We start from the raw sequence: 20,407 nt of genomic DNA, 5'->3' as shown, positions 1-20,407 counted from the left end.
TATTCTCCTAGGATTTACCTTAGCACAGAGCTATAGGCTAAAATGTAAGAAGCAGCTGTTACATATTTTGTTTGCATGAAATCCTTTTACTGTTTCAATTCAAAGTAGGTGAAGTGTAATGACTTAAAACAACCCCCGAATAAAATACTATTTAATAAACATAAAATTAAAGGACTACATAGCCCAGCCAGGCGTGGCTCAGCAGTTGAGCATCGACCTAGGATCCAGGAGATTGGGATTCGATTCCTGGTCAGGGCACATGCCCGGGTTGCGGGCTAGGCAGCCGATCAATGACTCTCTCATCATTGATGTTTCTATCTCTCTCCCTCTCCTTTCCTCTCTCTGAAATCAGTAAAGATATATTAAAAAAAAAAAAATTAAAGGACTATACAGAAAGACAGAGATCAGCTCATTTTTTATCACAGAAAAATTTTTATTTTGCTAACAGTATCTTTTTCACTGTCATGACAATCTCCAAACAAGCTTCAAACCCTTTAAAGATTGACCTTAATACAGCAACATTACAGGAGACAAAATTTACTTTTATTTTTTTAAATAAAAAGATAGTAAAAAGTGAACAAATTTTAATGCTACATTCCTTAATATCCATTAAAAATATTTCCAACTCAAGTTTAAGTACTTTTTACTTTATTAAAGTATACAATATTGAATTCTACATTTTAAAGCACTATTACTTTAAGAATCAGTCAAGTCTTTTCAAACACTGCCAGCATGTTTCCATACTTCCATATAGCTTAAGTAGTATATCTGTAAAAAATCTTGAATTCTGAAAAATAAGCAGAAAAAAACATAAACTGCTGTTCCCAAATCCTTTAAAACATTTTTAATTGTGATGAAATACATAACAAAATTTACCATCCTAACCATTTTTAAGTACACATTTCAGTAGTGTTAAAGCGTAAGTTCTATAACCAACTCCTATAACCAATCTCCAGAACTTTCTCACCTTGCAGAACTGAACCTCCATACCCATTAAACATCTCCCCATTTCCCCTCTCCCACTAGCTCCTGGCAAACACCATTCCACTTTGTCTCTATTTCTTGACTTCTCTAGGTACCTCAGGTAAGTGCAATCACACAATATTTGTCCTTAGTTCACTTAGCATGATTTCCTTTCACACAATGTCCTCAAGGGTCATCCATTTTGTAGCTCGTGTCTGAATTTCCTCTTACACACCACTTTGTTTATCCATTCCCTCACATCTGGTTGCCTCCACCTTTGGCCATTGTGAAGAAAGCTGCTATGAACATGGGTGTACAAATACTTCTTAGGGATTCTGCTTTCAATTCTTTTGGATATATACCCAGAAGTAGATTTGCTGGATCATGTTTTTAATTTTTTGAGGAACTGCCAGAGTTCGGATACTGAATGCCACATTTTACATTCCCATCAACGGTGCACAAGGGTTTCGGTTTCTCCACGTCCTCGCCAACAGTTATCTTCTGCTTATTTGATAATAGCCATCCTAATGGGTGTGAGGTGATCTCATTGTGGTTTTATTTGCATTTCCCTAGTGACTAGTGAGACTGAGCATCTTTTCATGTTTGTTGGCCATTTGTACAGGGTGGGGAAAAAGTAGATTTACAGTTGTTGGTATGGAGAAATTATACAATAATTAATAAATAATAATACAAGAATAAACTGTTTCGTGTACTTGCAACTGTAAACCTACTTTTGCTCCACCCTGTATAGCTTCTTTGGAGAAATGTCTGTTCAAGACCTTGGCCCATTTTTTAATCAGGCTGTTTGTTTTTGTTAAGTTTTAGTTCTCTATATAGTGGATATTAATCCCTTACCAGAAATATGATTTGCAAAAATATTTTCTTCACAGTTTATTCATTTGGTGCCCTCTAGACATTTACAGTCTTTTCCTCCTACAAATACTGCTATAATAAACCTTTACTTGTATATGCAGATGTACTTATACAATACATTCTTCAAAGAGAAGATGCTGGATCAAAAGGTAAGTATATTTTCACTGATACATTACCAAATTGCTCTGAAGAGGTTATGACAATTTACACCTCCACCAACTGCAGTACACTCTTGATCTTTCTGTACAATTTAAAGAATTAATAGTTCTAACTCTAAATAAGATGTATTAACTGGAATTTAGGTAACAGGTAAAGAATAACAACTAAACATTTATTGTGTTAATAACTCTTAGAGATAATGCTGACTGCAGTAAACATACTAAGAAAGCCTCAGTAAGGAAAACAGGGATTTGAAAGACCATGTGTTACTCAAATTTTACCTCCTATAAGTCAGCTGGAACCACTTTTCAATAGGCACTAATAATAATACTTCTTAGGTTTTCCTTGGGGTCTTCCCAATTTTTTTTCCACTTCTTTTTTCAGTTTATTTGCCTTATATCTCTCAGCCATCAACACAAGCTCCTCTGGGATACTCTGAAACCATTAAAAGTGTCTTCAGGATTGAGGTTATTCCTTTAGTATAACAGCTTTTCCACAATATACTAAAATGCCTCCAGACCATTTCACTCAGAGAATGTCCAGAGCTATTTACATGACATCTTTCAAACAGAATGAAATGTGTCTCCCTGCATATTAAACTCTGAATTTATCTGCAAGCTATAGAATCAAACTGATCTTAAAAATACCCATCATTATACTGCTCCCCTATTGGTACAGCTCCCAGTTGCTTCCCAGTGCCCTTAACTTGCCTTACCTGGTGCCACTTTATGTCCCTTCTCATCTCCAGGCCTGAATGTGCTCCCCTCTGGAATGCTTATCCCATTCTTCTACAGCTCTCCTAACCCGTTTTCTTCCTCAGCAGGGTTTTCCGTTATGCACACCCCCACTAGACTAGATTCCCCAATTATATGATATTATAGCTCCTCATCTGTGCGGGGTGACAGTCCTTATAACATGTTTTTGTTTTGATTTTAGGAGAGGAGAGAGAAAGAGAATTGTTGTTCCACTTATTTATGCATTCATTGGTTGCTCTTGTATGTGCACTGAACGGTGACTGAACCTGCAACTGTGGTGTATGGGGACAACTCTCTAACCAACTGAGCTACCCTGCCAGGGCTCATAACATTTCCAATTACTTTTTAATTATCAGTCTTTCCTGGTAACCAGTAAGCTCCAGTACTTAGAAGAAATGAAATTATTTGAACATTAGAAAAGTGATACGAGGTAGCATTCTAATGAGTTTTATATTCTCACCTGATTTGCTCTTTCCAGAATGTTAATTAATTCATTGGCAACCCTCCAATCATTTCTAGTGATAAGGGTAATTGACACTCCAGTTCTCCTTAAGGGGGGAGAAAAACTCATGTAATTTGATTTATAATTTATATTCATTATTCAGTTAGCAAACTAGACTAAAAACAGCTGCAGCAAAACCTCAAGTTTTTAACAAGCCCAAATATGTATTATACATCAGGACTTAGCATCACTCAGACAGCAATATGGAATCTAAACAATGCAGTTGTTTAAACAACACAGTACTAGGTGTCTGTGATAGTGGTGCTCTCGGAAAAAAGGTCCTCTTACATACGCCAACTTAGACAAGAGTAACCACTGGGTAAATATCAGTTTTGTGACACTATAGATATAAAGTGAAGAGTGGAATTGGAAAGTTACCTGTCGCTAACCACAGAGGGTCTGGTTGAACCTGGAACAGGCCAATTGAACAGAAATAAAGTAACAAAGCAGGTTCTAGGGTGACTCAGAAAATTTACAGGCAAGAGAGAACAAAACAGTTTTCTAGGTACAAATGTCTGTGAGGGGAGTAACGAGGAGCCAGGGTTGGCTTCTCATGGGTAGACTATGCTTACTTACCCTGCTCTTCCAGTGCGTCCTACTCTGTGCACATATTCTTCGATGTTCCGGGGAAAATCATAATTATAGACATGTGTGACATCATGGACATCGAGACCTCGAGATGCTAAGTCAGTAGCAATCAGTATTCTCACTTTACCTAAAGAGTAAAGACAAAAAAATATAGACACATTCTTGCATAAACCAACCCAAGACATATCAGAAAGTATATTTTCTAATTTCTAATCAGGTGATGTATTATTGCCTTTAATATTAAAACACTTAAGGAAGTGAAAGTGGGAAAGGGATATTTATTTAGTCTTTATTTCTAATTGCAGGCAATTTACAACACAATAGATACCATGGTTCAGCAAATGGTCCCTGAATCATCTGAGCCATGTCACAAAGATACATGCATCTCAGGTAAATTAATAGAAATATCACCCATTGCAAATTACTGCCTTGATACCCAGGTTTAAACATTAGCTCTATGAGTCTGGATAGTTTGGAGAGTCTGATTATTATTCAGAGCTCTAACAAGTATAGTTTCGGGGTCTGTAAACTGAGGACAGGACTTAGAAATGGGTGCCATGAGGAGGAGCTGTCATTCAGCCAACCACATGCATTGTACTCTTCTTAAAATGCAACAAATAGTAATTGCATAAATGTACCTGTTTTAAAGTTTTCTAATGCTTTCTCTCGATCGCTCTGTTCTCTGTTGCCATGCAGAGATTCTACTGATATATGTCGGAGAATCAGGTCACTTGATAAGTGATCAGCACTGAAGCAAAAGATCAAGTTAGTGATATTAAGTGCTTATTCTAATACCACCATCAATTCTATTTTACTTCTATTAGCAAAAGTCTGACATATCCACCCCCATTTGAAATTAGTATACAAACAGAAATAATGCTAAATAAATCAATTTGACTGATGATTAAGGATGTAAAAGAATAAAATACCTACACAGCTTTTCTGCCGACAAACACTATGACTTTGTCTTTGGGAGACATGCTCTCTAAGAAGGTTTGGACATGAGATCGTTTCTCCTCTTCTGTGGTGACAATTATATTTTGTGTTACAGTACTTACAGCCTAAAAGATTCAAAGATCATAGTACATCAACATTTACAGGCAAATCCCACACCTTGGCTCAGAATACATCTTATTTCCATCATTGATTAATAAACTGCTTTAATAAACTGCTAACAGGGAAAAAAGCAGGTCCTTGAAAAACTATTTCTATTCAAGGATTTGTAGCTCAGGCTTTCACTTTTTATTACTTATTCACCCAAGAGAAGTTGGAAAGTCTTTTTTTTTTAGATTTCTTTTTTTCCCTTTTTATTGAATGTATTGGAGTAATACTGGTTAACAAATTATACAGGCTTCATGTGCATTGGAAACTCTTGAATACTTGGTAGTGTGTTGAAAGTATCTGGTTACCATTGTAGAAAAAGAAATAACTATGGGGTAAGGCTAATCTTACAAAAGCTATCATGAATTTTGAGTATAGCCCTTACAACGAAGGAAATAATTAGCTTATATACAAGAGTTTATGTGTATAACAAACACATTTTTAAAAAATTATCTTTATTGTTGAAAATATTACAGATGCCCCCTTATCCCCCACTGACCCCCTCCACCCCATCAATGAGTATTTTGACAATTTAATGCAAAATTTCAAAATATCATTGGTATCATTTTTTGACCCAGAGATAAAATAGACTTTAATAGCATTTAATGAAAGGAAAGAACCAACCATTTATCTTGCCTTTCATGAAATCTAATGAAATGAGCCTAGGCAATGAGCAGTTATTATTACTAGAGACTAAGTAAAAAGGGGCAATTTTCATTAATGATTAATTGAAAGGCCAATTACAAATATTAAGTGAAAGGCCAGAGAACTTTATAATGGAAGGGAGATATAATGGAGATTTTTAGTTATAAATTGTATAATTACTATCATCATCTTACCCACTGACCTACCTTAACTTCACAAAAAAGAGAACACCAGGCTTAAATATATGCACAGATGTAGACCTTGTTCAGAACCTGATTCTAACAGGGTTAATAAAAATGAGATATCAGGAAAATAGGAACACTGACTGGATATCCTATGGCATTAAAGGATTATTAAAATTTTAAGTGTGAGATATACTACAGTTATGTTTAAATTAGTCTTTTAGACATATATATTGAAATATTTATTGATAAAATCATATGTATCTAATATTTGCTCTAAAATTAGGGAGTGGGCAGAGGAGACTTGCCAAAACACAAAGTATATTTTGGAAGATGATTTGACTTTGGGTGGTGGGCACACAATGCAATATACAGATCACGTATTGTGGAAATGTACACTAGAAACCTATATGATCTTATTAACCAATGTCACCCCAATAAATTTAATAAAAAATAAATGTGATAGCACATTAAGCAATCAAATAAAGTTCTCCATTTGAACTGGGGGGAAAAAAGAAATATATTTTGAAATAGTAATAAAAAACAAACTTACAACTAGATCCAAAGTACCAACATATACAATCATTGGCTCTTTCAAATAAGATTGTGAAAGTCGACGGACCGCATATGGCCATGTTGCACTGGAAATAAAACAAGGTATGCAAACATTAAAAATTTATTACAAATCAAACATCACTAAGTTTCCCTAAGAATGCTACAAACCAAATTGCTCATGAAAGACAAATTTAGTACTTTTCAATAAGACAGATTTTACAGAAAATATATGCTTCACAAAGAACTGTTCAGCTTTACTGAAGCTACTAGAGGAAACCTTTAAATATGTTTAATGAACAGGGTTATAAACCAAAGGTGAAGGAGACTTATACCTTAAATTCTAATCTTTGAAAAGGTAAAATGAATTCAAGTGTTAGATTTCTCTTGGCCTTTATAAAAAAAAAAGTAAAAACCTTGTATTTTTCATACAATGTCAGCAGGCAAAACTAAGTGCTATGCCAAAAAAGAACATTTTAAGTATAACGATGAAAGGATATACAAATTCAAATGTCTCTTAACCATATATATATATATATATATATATATATACTTTCACAGTAATTAGTGAGAAAACAAAGTGAGAACGCTGTCTGGTGTGGCTCAGTTGGTTGAGTGTAATCCTGTGCACCAAAAGGTCACCAGTTCAATTCCCAGTCAGGGCACATTCCCTGGTTGTGGGTTCCGTCCCACGGGAGTCAACTGATTGATGTTTCTCTCTCACATTGATGCTTCTCTCTCTCTCCCTCTCCCTCCCTCTCTCTAAAATCAATAAAAATATATTTTTTTAAAAAGTGAGCAAATTTAGTATAGTTCAATTATATACTACTTTTTTATGCTAACGACACAAAGAAGAAAATGGTTTATACACCACTCTGCATTTATTAAAAAAAAAAAAAAGATTTTTAAAAATAGATTTTTAGAGAGAGAGGGAGAGGGAGAGAAACATTGATCGGTTGCCTCCTGCATGTCCTGACTGGGGATCGAGTACAAAACCCAGGTATGTGCCCTGATGGGGAATCAAACCAGCAATCTTTTGGTGCCCAGGATTGATGCCCAACCACCTGAGCCACACTGGCTAGGGTAAGATCATTCTACATTTAATAACAATCATTGCTTCCTCAGTTTCACCTTGGGCAAAAAAGTACTCAGTAATCAAATGTTTACCCCTAAGGAAAGAGGATCACTTATTCAAATGTAAGACCCCAGTCTGAAACGCAGTCTCCCCTCCAGGAGTCCCCTCTATGTTTTTATAGAAACTCTACCTGTAACTTAGGAAACCCAATAGCCCTTATTATACTGATACACTGAGTTGCTATACTAAGTGATGACATATCTTTCACCTAAGGATCTCAAAATAGTCTCAAGAAATGGTCTGAAAATCCTGTGGGGAAATCAACCAAAGAATGGAATCTATTCCACTGATTTCTATGTTGTAGGCTACCAATTAGTCATATACCTACCTTGTCATAATAGTCTGCCTGTCTGGGCGTACATCCAATAAAATCTTCATTATCTGGGGTTCAAATCCCATATCCAGCATCTTGTCGGCTTCATCTAATACCTGCATTAAAAATGTTTGTGGCTAGGTTAGATATAAGAGGTAGCTAATATGTGTGTCCTCTCTCTTTATGAATACTGAGGTAATTCTTTCTCATTTCCCCTAAGCCACTATTTTAATTCCTCCAGGAGAAAATAAGCAGTCTGTGGTTGCAACATAAATTGACTTGATTATTTTTAAGTTGGCTAATAGTTTCTAAATCTATTTAATGAAAAAATTATATGTCTAAAGATCCACATGGATTTTGATTTTGTTTTGTATTTATCTACATTTTCCAACATTTATAAAAAACATTAAAATAAAATTATCTTAAAGCCCTTATTTTAACGTATTAGAGGGAATGGGAAATATTCCTACAATTTAAAACCATTATAAAATGGACAGTCATTCGAAAAGACTATTTTAATGAGTTTTCTTCCAGTATCCCAGACCGCTACTCCATGATTACCAAGTAGGTTATGCTTTTCAGGTTGACAAAGTTATTCATTTGCAGATCATTCAGTCTTCCAGGAGTTGCAATAATGATATCTACACCTTTTGTCAGGTCTTGTATTTGTCCATTTCTATCTCCACCACCATATATACAAACACTTAAAAAAAAATACAGAGGTTCATGTTCAGGCAAGGAATATCCCATCACAACTCAAAATCCCAAACAGCCTAAGCATCTTGGGTATAAATAAAATAAAAGGTATACAAATCAAAAAGTATCAGATGCCTTTGGTAGTATTTGCCCCTTTCTGAGAACTATCAACACCCATCAACCCACAGTGGTGTGTCCTAAAGAGCCATGTTTGCATCACTGTTATTGATTCCACCACCCTGGCTACAGCTGCTTTGGTTCAGGGATAATGCCTGACATATGCTGAGCCAAAAAGATTCTTGAAATGTGTGAAAAATAATGGGAGAATGTATAAAGCTACAAATGATTAAGATGCTGATGCAGGAATATCCAAAGAAATAACTTACTTTTTAAGACCTTTATATGAATACTTAGAACATTCAGCTTGCACTTGAAGAGCTAATTCTCGAGTGGGTGTAAGGACTAGCATGCCTGGTCCATTCCTTTTCTCTCTAGCTCTTTGGAGAAAATATATTATTAAAGTACCTGTCTCAGATACATGGTATGTTCATTCAGTGCTTTCAAAATTTGTAGCAATGAGTGACAAAGTCACATGCATTCATCATAAAAAGTGGAGAAATATAGAAAGACAGCCAAACAAAAAAATCCAAGGACCCAGATAGAAGCCTGTTCATTTAACATGGCCAGTGCTTTCCTGTGCCACACATTCTCTCACACAATTGTACTGAACATGATCATTTAAATAAATGGTTTCCGCCTGGCTGGGTGTGGCTCAACGGTTGAGCGTTGACCTGGGATCCAGGCAATCAGGGTTCGATTCTCGGTCAGGGCACATGCCCGGGTTGCGGGCTCGATCAATGACTCTCATCACTGATGTTTCTGTCTCTCTCTCTCCCTCTCCTTTCCTCTCTCTGAAATCAATAAAGATATATTAAATAAATAAATAAATAAATAAATAAATAAATAAATAAATAAATAAATAGTTTCCAATGCTTCACTATTAAGACTTTTGGTAGGTACTACCTATTGCTTCCCAAAAATGTTTTGTCAATTCATACTTTCACCAGCACAATGCAAGTGTATTTCCCTGAGACTAGGCATTACCTTTTGACTGATGCAATGTAGCAAAGAAACTTTAAGTGAACTTTTGGTATCCATATCTATTAAACCCTATAGAGAAGCCAGCTGTAGAAATTCTTACACTGGTTGAGAGTCAAGGTGAATAAATCCAGGCATTAAGTAGGAGAGCGTCTTCCCTGTTCCAGTTTGGGCCACTCCTATAAGATCTATTCCTTGTAGAACTATTGGCCATGCCTGTGACTGAAACAGAATGATAAACAGTAAAATAAAAAGTGTATTTCTTTGTGTCAAGTGTCCTTCTCTCCCAGTCTCAAACTTCATTCAAAAAATATTTTCTGAGTGTTAGGAACTGGTGGTGCAAGAAGTGCTGGGGGTGCTCATAAAGGACAGTTGCTCCCTGGTGATTTAACTTCTAACAGGTATTATTTAGGGGGGGAAATGGTCAGTGAAATATTAGAATTAAAGAATTATTCAGCATACCTGAATTGGTGTTGGCTTTTGAAAACCTGCCTTTTTAATGTTTTCCATAACTTCAGGATAACTTTCAAAGGCATCCTTAAATTTGCAGGTAGGATTGGGGATAGGACGTTTCTCACCACCTTTCAAGTCATCACATACTATATTATAATTTTCCTTCCTTTAAAAAAAACACAGAACAAATATATTGGTTTTGGTCACTTTACTCCCCAAGCAAGAAATTTTCCAGCATTAGTTCAGGTCATATCTAGAAATTCAACTGCAACTCATTAAAATCAGACTGTTAGTAAAGTTACAGTAAAATGTAATAACTAAAAAATAGAGGTGAGCACATTCTTTTCTTATCAGAATAGTTGCAGAAAGAAGGAAAAAAATTACACTGTATGCATGAATGGGCCAATGAAAATTTCATGAAAAGTTAAGAATAGAGCCTGAAAATTATATGCTTCATGATTCAAATCGGATTGGCAAATATTTGAGGGCCTACAATGTTCCACACATATTTCCTTACTTATTTTTTGTTTGTTTTTTAAATTGATTTTGGGGGTAGGGTTTTTTGGGGGAGGGGGTTACGGTGGGGGGAGAGAAGCATCGATGTGAGAGAAAAAACATCGATCAGTTGCCTCTGGCACACACTCCCACCAGGGATCCAACCTGGATATGTAACCTGACTGAGAATTGAACTGTGACCTTTCGGTGCACAGGGGAACGCTCAACCAAGACACAATGGCCAGGGCTTTATTTCTTTACTTTAACCTCAACAATCCTGTGAAGTGGGAATTATTCCCATTTGGCATGTGAATATTAGTTACTTGTCCAAGATCTGAGCCCCACCCCAACCCTAGAATAACTACTGTTTCTGCTATACGATCCTAGTTTTATAAGAGATGTTAATAGAAAAAAATGTTGTCATTGGGATCTTTAATTCTGGATAATAAAGATTGAAGAGTAAGAAATTATTGTAACATTCAGATATCAGATCAATTTCTTATGATTTCTAACTGCAGAAACAATTCTCTAAAACTGCTATTCAAAACAGCAGGCATTAACCACGTGTCTTTTTAAATTTTTTAATTAAAAATTCAGTTCCTCAATTATATTAGCAATATTTTAAGTGTTCAATAGCAATATGTGGATAGTGACTATTCTATCAGACACAAATATATCCCATTTTCCATCTTTGTAGAAAGTTTCATTGGATAACAATGCTCTAAAATATATCAAATAGGATGTAACCAAGTCATTTGAATATGAAAGATGTAGACTTCAAATGCAATCATTTCAAATCTTTGCCTGAGTTAATTTAATAACATAATTATACAAATACTCATTTAAAGAAGTAATAAAGCAACCCACCTCCAAATATCTATTTGTGCTTGTGACATTGATCTTGTTGTTTCTGACTCCATGTAAAAGTTTTTCTTAATTGGGGGTAAATCTGGGACAAAGATAAAAATTCAAATTTTGATAAATAATGACAGCTTACATTTCATTGACACTTATTCAAGTAACAGAAATCAACCAAAATACATATCAAGTTCACCTTTGCCAGCCAGGCTTATGCTAGAATCTAGGAGATCTCCCTTTTTGGTTTGTTTTTCAATTACATTTTTCACACAAGAAAGAGATCTTTAAGCATGAAATTAAGTATAAAAGAAAAGAAACCATGCTTTATAAGACACAATGATCACAGTTGATGAATCTTCTCTCAAACACAGTAAACTGACTTTACCTTTTCTTTGAAGGTCTATCCCATTACTGTTTAGAAATAAAATATCCTTATTGTACCCTCAGAAACTACCTTATCTTCTTTGTTAAGTGCCTATCATACCTCCTCCAAATTGAAATCCTTTTTCTGGCCACCCATCCCAAATCTCCCCAACACATATATTGTGAAGGTGGCACTGGAAACTTAATGTGCAGACAGGCTGACTGCCGTAGTGGAATTAATCATCATTAATATTTGTGACATATTAGTGCATTAGCTTTTTAAAATTTTAAATAAATGATGATGTATTACTGCCTCATTCCGTTAGCCAAATTTAGTGCTCAAATTTACTGAAATTTGGTGACTATGATGTGGAACATTTTACTCCATATATAATTCCAAGTAAGAATTTCATTTAAAATTAAACAAATTTTAAAACAACAACATCTCTACTCAAGAACTGCACGCTTATTAGACTTTTTCCCCTTTATTTTGTCCTTGTTAGTCAGGATACTCTAAGACCATCTTTTGCTCAATCACAGCAATGTTAACAACTCATGGCCAGCATGTTTATTCCCTTCATTTTCCCCTCAGGCCTGATTTTCTATTTTATTAAACTTTTGCAGTAAGTTAGTTACCTTAAATATGACAAGGTGTAGGTAAGTTTATTTTAAATTTCCCATTTATAGCATAAATCACAACACAGACAACATAAAAAGTATCATGCCCTAGGAACTAACTGTAGCATTGCAAATTTTATCATTTTTAATATAGACTTCATTACTAAAAGTAACACATTTTATAGAGGACAAAAACTTAAATTAAGAGAAACACTGACACCACATGTAAATGTTAGAATACAGCACTAACCTGCCCACTTTTTTTCCCCCCATTTCAAAGCATCTTCTCGAATTTGATCCCAATCAAGTAGTGGCTGATCTTCTGTAACAACACTGTTATCTGTCCTTACATCTCTTCGAAAAGAAGGTTGGAATGCAACAATATCTGTTAAAATATTTTAACCTAATTAGTTTCAAAACAAATCCTACCAGTACAAAATCCTCAAAACCATTTTACTATTTTGTGTTTTAATAACCAGACAATAATGCTTGCAATATAAAATTTAGGGTTTTAGTGCTATAGTACCATGGCAATTCTGGTCATGGTTTTTATCATCAGTAATCTACTTTAGATTTATGACATGGAAAATAATGTAACTTATCAGAGAAGTTAAATAGCATGAGAGTCTAGTATCTACTAATAAATTTCACATATCACTTAATTTTTACTATAATCCTGTGAGCAGAGGTTACACCAGGTTAACACATGAAGAAACAGTCTTAGCCCTGGCTGGTGTGGTTCAGTGGTTAGAGTGTTGGCTCACCCACTGAAGGGTCTTGGGTTCGGTACTTCGATTGCAGACTCGATCCCCGGTCAGGGAGTGTGCAGGAGGCAACCAATTGATGTGTGTCTCTCACGTCTATGTTTCTCTCTCTCTGTCTCCCTTCCACTCTCTCTGAAAGGGAATGGAAAAAATATCCTCGGGTAGGGATTAAAAAAAAAAAAAAAGTATAAGTATGTTTAAAAGATTAGTTTGGTTTTTTTTACTCATCTGTGGCTAAAAGTAAAACTACTAGGCTTAACTAAGGAGATTGTTTTCATTTGAGGAAAAAGCATGCTGGAATTCCACAGAAAAAAATTCTATAACAGACTAGATTTAATGATGGCAACCTAAAGCTTTATTATCAGGAAAAGCATCAGCTATAACATGGCTTATAACATTGAGTGAAAATTTTAAAAACTTTACAGGGCTTTAGTGGGCAAAAATTACTTACCAACTCTGGGTTGTGAACTGTAATTTTGTTGTTTTTTAACAAGATTATCTATCACTGCTTTTGCTTTTGTCTGCATTGCCTTGCTACCAAAAATTTTGATTTCTGCTTCAGGACACCCTTTTATTACCTAGATTCAAGGGAAAAAGTTGGTATGACTGAAGTCCCCTTGCCACTCACTCCACCAACAATCACTCAAATAGTATAAAAGTATAAAGTAAATAAAGTATTGCTATCAGTCAGTGTCTGAGATATTATGAAAGATTTTTATGCAGGAAAAGGTCATGAACACACATAATTTGTGTTTTAGAAAGATTGCTCTGGCCACAGCGGAGAATGGTTAGAGGAGGACCACTAGGAACGGGATGCTTCAGTTAGGGGAGAATGCCCCAATGCTGTGATTTCCCTTAAGGAATACAAGAAATAGAAAGGACTCAGCAATGATGGGCTGGCTGTAGGGTAATGAGAAGCTAGTAATCTGAGATTTCTGGTTTGGGAGCTTGGTGAATGATGTGGCTGCTTACTGAGAGTGGAAACAGGGAAAGCTCAAGGTGTGAGGAATGGGGGTCAGAAAGAGCCCCAGATAGTCCCCAGAGGCCTCAATCTTCAGGGAGGATTATCTCTAAAGCTTTTTACCTCTGCCCTGGCCGGTATGGCTCAGTTGGCTGGATATCATCCCATGCACTACCACCAACCAAAAAGGTTGCTGATTTGATTCCCAATCAAGGCACATGCCTGGGTTGTAGGCTCAATCCCCAGTAGGGGTCGGGCAGGAGGCAGCCCATGGATGTTTCTCTCTTGCCCTCTCCCTTCCCCTCTCTCTAAAAATCAATTATTTATATATATACAAAGACTTTTACCTCCATGAGTCAAAAAACTGAGACCTGGAATGGCCCATAGCTTAGGTGAGTTTTTGAAAAGAATGGCAGTATGAAGAGCTTTGGCATCTGATTTAAGTTACTACAGTATGTTAATAACTGAGCAGAAACTAGAAGTAAGAATGAACTATGCTCTTTCGGGATTTAAGAACACATACCACTTACCTGTATTTTAGTGTTTGTTGTACTTTGGATATCTTTTATTTTTGACCCTCCACGACCTGTTTTTAAAAATAACGGAATTTTTTTTTAAAAAGCAAGTTGATATCAGTAAGGGGGACTTACCTACTTTCCTCAAAGAACCTTTTCTAGTTCCTTCCCAGATTATCCAAACAAAGGCTCCTGGGGTCCAATCACTTTCAGTGTGGAAAAAGGAAAGCAAGTGTTTTCTATTCCAAATTTTGGTGGGTGGAAGGCTCCTTTTCTGGAGGTACATACTAAGGATTCATCAGCAGACCAAGCAAACTAATTAGATCTGAGGATGTGGAGAAATTAGAATCCTTGCACACAACAACTCAACAATAACAAAATCCAATAAAAACTAGTCAAAGGTCTTGAATAGACATTTCTCTAAAAAAGACACACAAATGTCCAACAGGCATATGTGATAAGATATTGAAATCATTAGGGAAATTCTAATTGAAAACCACAATGAGAAATCACCTCGTAAGTGTTACAGTGGCCATCACCAAAAAGATAAGAGATTGGGGGGGGGGGAAGAAGAGATAAGTGTTTGGGAGGACGTGGAGAAAAGGGAACCCTTGTGCACTGTTGATGCGAACGTAAACTGGTGCAACCACAATAGAAAACAGTACAGAGGTTCCTCAAAAAATTAAAAATAGAATTACAGTATGATCCAGCAATCCTACTTCTAGGAATTCACGCAAAAGAATTGAAGTCAGCATCTCAAAATTATATCTGCACTCCCATGCTCATTTCAGCATTATTCACAATAGCTAAGAGATGGAAACAACGTAAATGTCTGTCAACAGATGACTGGATAAAGAAAACGTGGCATGAACATAAAATGAACATTTTCAGCCCGAAGGAAAAAAAAAAGAAAGAAAAATCTTGCCATTTGTGACAACAGGGATGAACCTTGAGGACATTATGCTAAATGAAATGAGCCAATGATGAAAAAAACAAATAGTGCATGACTATTTCTATGAGAGGTCTAATGTAATCAAACTGAGAAAAACAGTAAAATGGTGGTTGCCAGGGATAAAGGATGTGGGGAATGGAGAGATATTCAATGGGTAGGTTCAGCCATGCAAGATGAAAATGTTCTAGATATCTATGATGCAACTTTGTTCTTATAGTTAACAATTTTGTACTGTACACTGGACAATTAAAATTGTTGCGTGTAAGTTAAAATTGTATTTATTTTTAATTGTTTTAACCCAGAGTCAACATCAAGTGGGTGCTCTTTAGCAGAGTGCTTGCATTTCACTGGTGCTAAATAAGTTATGAGAGCTTAAATGATTTTTATTGCAAACTTAGTGGCTTTCGTTTATGGAGCACCACTCTTCAGATCTTTGAGTCTTAATCTCTGGCTGGTCAAGCAATCAGTCTTAAATTGTTCTATTTAATAGCAGCCTACAAAATCTGTTCATTTTTTTCAAAACAGGTTAAAAAGGGGGTAAAACAAAATGTTAGTTCTCATACTTAATGGTCAATTGTTGGAATTCATCCTCAGGCTCAATGGCAATAAATGGGGTAAGTCTAAATTCCAATCATTCTAAGTGCTTTTCAAAAATGAATTTGTAAGACTCAAGATATACTAAGAAAAAAGATCCTGTTTTTCAGCAGATAAACCATATTTAAGTTAAACTACGTGCAAGATATGGCAACTGCTCTGAGCAGCCCTGTATCTTCCACCTTTTTTATACGGTGCTCAAACAAATTGATTTCAGCACTGCTTTGTTGTTCATTTTGGGGTAAGCTGTCAAAGGTCTGATCTTTCATCCCAAAGATTTCTAAGTCTTCTAAAAGTTTGCTCTTCCACAACACTGTCTCTGTAAACATCAAAAGGTGCATTAAATGACTTCATTCTAGTACCAAAAGCCAATGGAAATATCACGGGGGATGCCCTTGCCCAGGCTGTGCCCCTGCCCAGGCTCCGCCCCCGCCCAAGCTCCGCCCCCGGCCCCACCCACTTTCCTCTCCCGGCCCTGCCCCCACACACCCACCCTCACGCTCTCACCGATCACCACGCCGACCCAGTCGTTCTTCAAGCCAAAGCAGAGCGGCGGTTCCTGGGGACCATCAGCCACAGGCTGCTGGAGGCTGGAGGGGTCCCTCCAGTCGCTGCCCCTGCCGCCCCTACGGCCCGCCCGACCTCTTCGATTCGGCTCCTCCGTCGGCCTCCATTCCGGAGCCTGGGGCACTGTCGAGCTTCGCTGAGAAGCAGCGACCCAGGAGAAGGCGCTGGCGCCTGCTTCTTGCCTAGACATGGCACCGCGAAGAAGGCTCTGCGCGTCCCACGTCGTTCCCGTCCTGCTCTGAACCACCGACCGCGCCGTCGTGTCGCTAACCTACCAGAGCGTCCTCGCAGCCGCTACTTCAGAGCCCGCGCGAGGCTCGCCCCGCCCTTGCGCGGATCCTCCGTGGCCTCACACCCATTGGCGGGCGAGGCTTTGTGGGCGGGACCTTCACGGTTTGACCAATCTGCTCCTTTAATCGTGTGAACTGAACGTCTGTGCGAATCAATGCGCGGCCGTCTGTTCCTTTTCAGGCGCGGGGCTTCCCTGAAGCTCTCTGGCTTTTTCTTGCTAGACTCCCCAAGCGTTTTTAGCCATGATTCTCAGGCAGCGTCACTTGAACAACGTGACCCAATGCATACATAAAACAGTGGGAACATAAGGTTGACAAATCAGCATTTACCATTGCTATGTGCGCAGTACTTTGATATAATTAAGCCTATATTAGTTTTCAAAATGTTGGTCATAATCTACAAATTTAATGACCCACAGTTTTAAAATCCCGGACCTGAGAGATGTGGCTTCAACACTTGACCTGAACATTTGGTGTAGTTTTAGAACTAATGAAATAAACTGGATAAATGCCCGAGTACTGCCATCGTTGCAGCCTGGTTCTGTGCCAGGACAGAGTATTCCAGACAGGTGAGCCATGGGAGTACCCTTGCTGTGATTAGGATCTTCAGATCGTCTGAACAAATCTCGGGTCAGTCATCCGCCAAACAAAGTAGATGTCTATTATGATGCTAGGAACTGTGGTCTGTGCCCAGGATTGGAGAAAAAAAGTACTACACTCGGTCCATCCGGGTTGAATGGATTAACTCACACGGAATTAACTAATAACTCTTAATTGATCATCTCTGAACAAATAGGATTATGGTGCTATTGGAGTACCCAGGAAATAGATAAAAAGATAAATGTGTTGTGTATTTAATCTCTATTCTCTAATATTTAATCCAAAATGGATAATATTAATGATCTTTACAAAGGAATTCTTTAAAAAATATTTTTATTGCTTTTTACAGCAAGAAGAAGGGAAAGGGAGAGAAACATCCATCGGCTGCCTCCTGAACACCCTCTACAGGGGACCCAGCCCAAGACCCCAGCATGTTCAGGGAACCAAGTGAGCCACAGGGGCCAGGGCTACAAAGGAATTTTGTTAGATTAGATTCGCAAATATTTTATTGAGTATTTTGCATCTATGTTCATGAGAAATAGTTTATGGTTTACTTGCAATAACTTAATCTGCTTTGGTATTAGTGCAATGCTGGACTCATAGAATGAGTTAGGAAGTTTTCCCTCTGTTTCTGTTTCTTGGAAGATACTGTAGAAAATTGGTGTAAGTTCTTAAGTGTTTGTCAGAATTCACCAGTGAACACATCTAGGCCTGGTACTTTCTTTTTGCAAAGTTATTAATTATTGACTCAATTTCTTTAATAAATATAGACATACTCAGTTTGTCTATTTCTTTTTGTGTTAGTTTTGGCGGATTATGTCTTTCAAGGAATTGGTCCATTTCACCTAAACTAACAAATTTGTGGGCATAGTGTTCCTTTATTATCTTTTAAAAGTCCATGGGTTCTGTAGTGATGTCCCCTCTTTCATTTCTGATATTAGTAATTTGTATCTTCCCTCTTTTTTCTTAGTTAGCCTGGCTAGAGGTTTATCGATTTCACTTTTTCCCCCCGCAAAGACCCAGCTCTGGTTTCATTGATTTTTTTCTTATTGACTTCCTGTTTTCAATTTCATTGATTTCTTCTCTAAGTTTTATTTCTTTTCTCCTGCTTACTTTGGATTTAATTTGCTCTTCTTTTTCTAGTTTCCTAAGGTGGAAACTCAGATGACTGATTTTAAATCTTTCTTCTTTTCTAAGGTATTCATTCAGTGCTATACATTTCCCTCTAAGCACTGTTTTTACTGCATCCCACAGATTTTTTCTTTTCTTTCTTTTTAAAATCTTCACCTGAGGTTATATTTATTGATTTGAGAGAGAGAGGAAGGGAGAGAGAGAAACATGATGTGACAGAGAAACATCTATCCATTACCTCCCATACACGCCCCGACCAGGGATTGAATCTGAAACCTATGTGTGTGCCCTGACCAGGAATCCAACCCACAGCCTTTCTGGTGCAAAGGATGATGTTCCAACCAATTGAGCCATCCAGCTGGGGCACATCCCACAAATTTTAAGTTGTATTTTAATTTCCATTTAGTTCAAACTAAATTTTATAATTTGTCTTGAGATTTCTTCTTTGACCCATGCATTTTCAGAAATATGTTGTTTAACCTCCAAATATTTGGGAATTTTTCAGCTATCCTTCTGGTGATTGCTAGTTCGATTCCATTGTGTTCTGAGAACACTGTCAACCATAAAACAAAATCAACTAAGTATTCTGTCACCAAAAGGATTTATTCATGAAAAAGAAAGGATTTCAATCCAGTGCAGTCATGGTGAGCCACATGCACAAACTGAATTGGAGAAACATAAAAGAAGTACTTTATAGAATGGAAGAGGAAGTTAAGGGGAGGGGCTGTTATGACTATACAGCTATGTTGTAAACATAGATTTCTTGACATTGAGTGTAATAGTTCCTCCCACAGGTCCTACAGATTTCTGTCCAGGTTAAGGTCTCTGTCAAAATTTTAACAATAGACGTTGTATGATCTCTATTCTTTTAAGTTTGTTAAGGTGTTTTTTTTTGTTTGTTTGTTTTTCCTCACCACAGGATATTTTTTTCCATTGCTTTTCAGAGAGAGTGAAAGGGAGAGAGAGAGAAAAAAAATCGATGTAAGAGAGACACATCAATTGGTTGCCTCCTGCACTCTCCTGGGGCTGGGATTGAGCTTGCAACTGAGGTACGTGCCCTTGGCCAGAATCGAACTTGGCTAGGGCATTAAGGCGTTTTGTTTTGTTTTTTAAAAAACAATTTTGACAAATGTTTTCTTTACTTTAATGAAGCTGGTAAAGACAATGTCCATGTAAAACCCATATCCCAGCCCCAGCTGGTTTGGCTCAGCGGTTAGAGTGTCAGCCTGCAGACTGAGGGGTCCCAGGTTCAATTTGGGTGAAAGGCACGTACGTCAGTTGCAAGCTCAATCCCAGCAGGCTCACACGGTTGTTTCTCTACCTCTCTCTCTCCTTTCCACAGGAGAGAGAATGAAAAGCAATGGAAAAAATACCCGCAGGTGAGGATTAAAAGAAATAAATAAGACCCATATCCCAGGCCAAGAAGTACAAATAAAAAGAGCAATGTTCTGTTGTATACACTTCTGCATGAATAACTTTATTAACTGCTATTGAAAATTAGAACCTTTCTGGGATCTTCTGACAAGATATTTCTTTACTCTTCAAAGGCTTTCTCTTCAGTGAAGCCATCTTTGGAGTTAGTCTTTACTCTCACTTTTTCTGTCATCTTGACTCCAATCTGATATTCCTCTTCTTTTGGTCCAGACCCTCAGATTTAAAAGTAGTTTCAAGTTAAGGGAAAGTC

General features: G+C 37.1%; 1 protein-coding gene across 1 annotated transcript; it reads right to left on the bottom strand.

Annotated features, from left to right (window-relative positions):
- Window positions 1-708: 708 nt before the first annotated feature.
- On the bottom strand, window positions 709-16,962 carry DDX43 (DEAD-box helicase 43). Its single transcript, XM_081140594.1, has 17 exons — window positions 16,643-16,962; window positions 14,605-14,660; window positions 13,565-13,691; window positions 12,600-12,734; window positions 11,378-11,459; window positions 10,025-10,181; window positions 9,666-9,784; window positions 8,851-8,961; window positions 8,330-8,471; window positions 7,784-7,884; window positions 6,322-6,409; window positions 4,774-4,901; window positions 4,479-4,588; window positions 3,829-3,967; window positions 3,211-3,298; window positions 2,277-2,430; window positions 709-787 (listed from the first exon to the last, which is right to left on the bottom strand). The coding sequence occupies exons 1-16, from the start codon at window positions 16,890-16,892 to the stop codon at window positions 2,314-2,316; spliced, it is 1,950 nt and encodes a 649-aa protein (XP_080996720.1). The 5' UTR covers window positions 16,893-16,962; the 3' UTR covers window positions 709-787; window positions 2,277-2,313.
- Window positions 16,963-20,407: the final 3,445 nt, after the last annotated feature.

This window comes from Miniopterus schreibersii (assembly GCF_964146895.1).
Source record: "Miniopterus schreibersii genome assembly, chromosome: 6".
NCBI classification, from domain to species: domain Eukaryota; kingdom Metazoa; phylum Chordata; class Mammalia; order Chiroptera; family Miniopteridae; genus Miniopterus; species Miniopterus schreibersii.
This window is presented reverse-complemented; position numbering and strand designations above follow the sequence as displayed.

Bases quoted from the DNA above. Each gene is read 5' to 3' on its own strand.
- DDX43 (XM_081140594.1), bottom strand. From the start codon at position 16,892: ATGTCTAGGCAAGAAGCAGGCGCCAGCGCCTTCTCCTGGGTCGCTGCT. The intron at 9,785-10,024 runs GTATGCTGAATA...ATTCTGTTTCAG, and splicing joins AAAAGCCAACACCAATTCAG to TCACAGGCATGGCCAATAGT. The intron at 2,431-3,210 runs GTGAGAATATAA...TAATGGTTTCAG, and splicing joins TTCTGGAAAGAGCAAATCAG to AGTATCCCAGAGGAGCTTGT.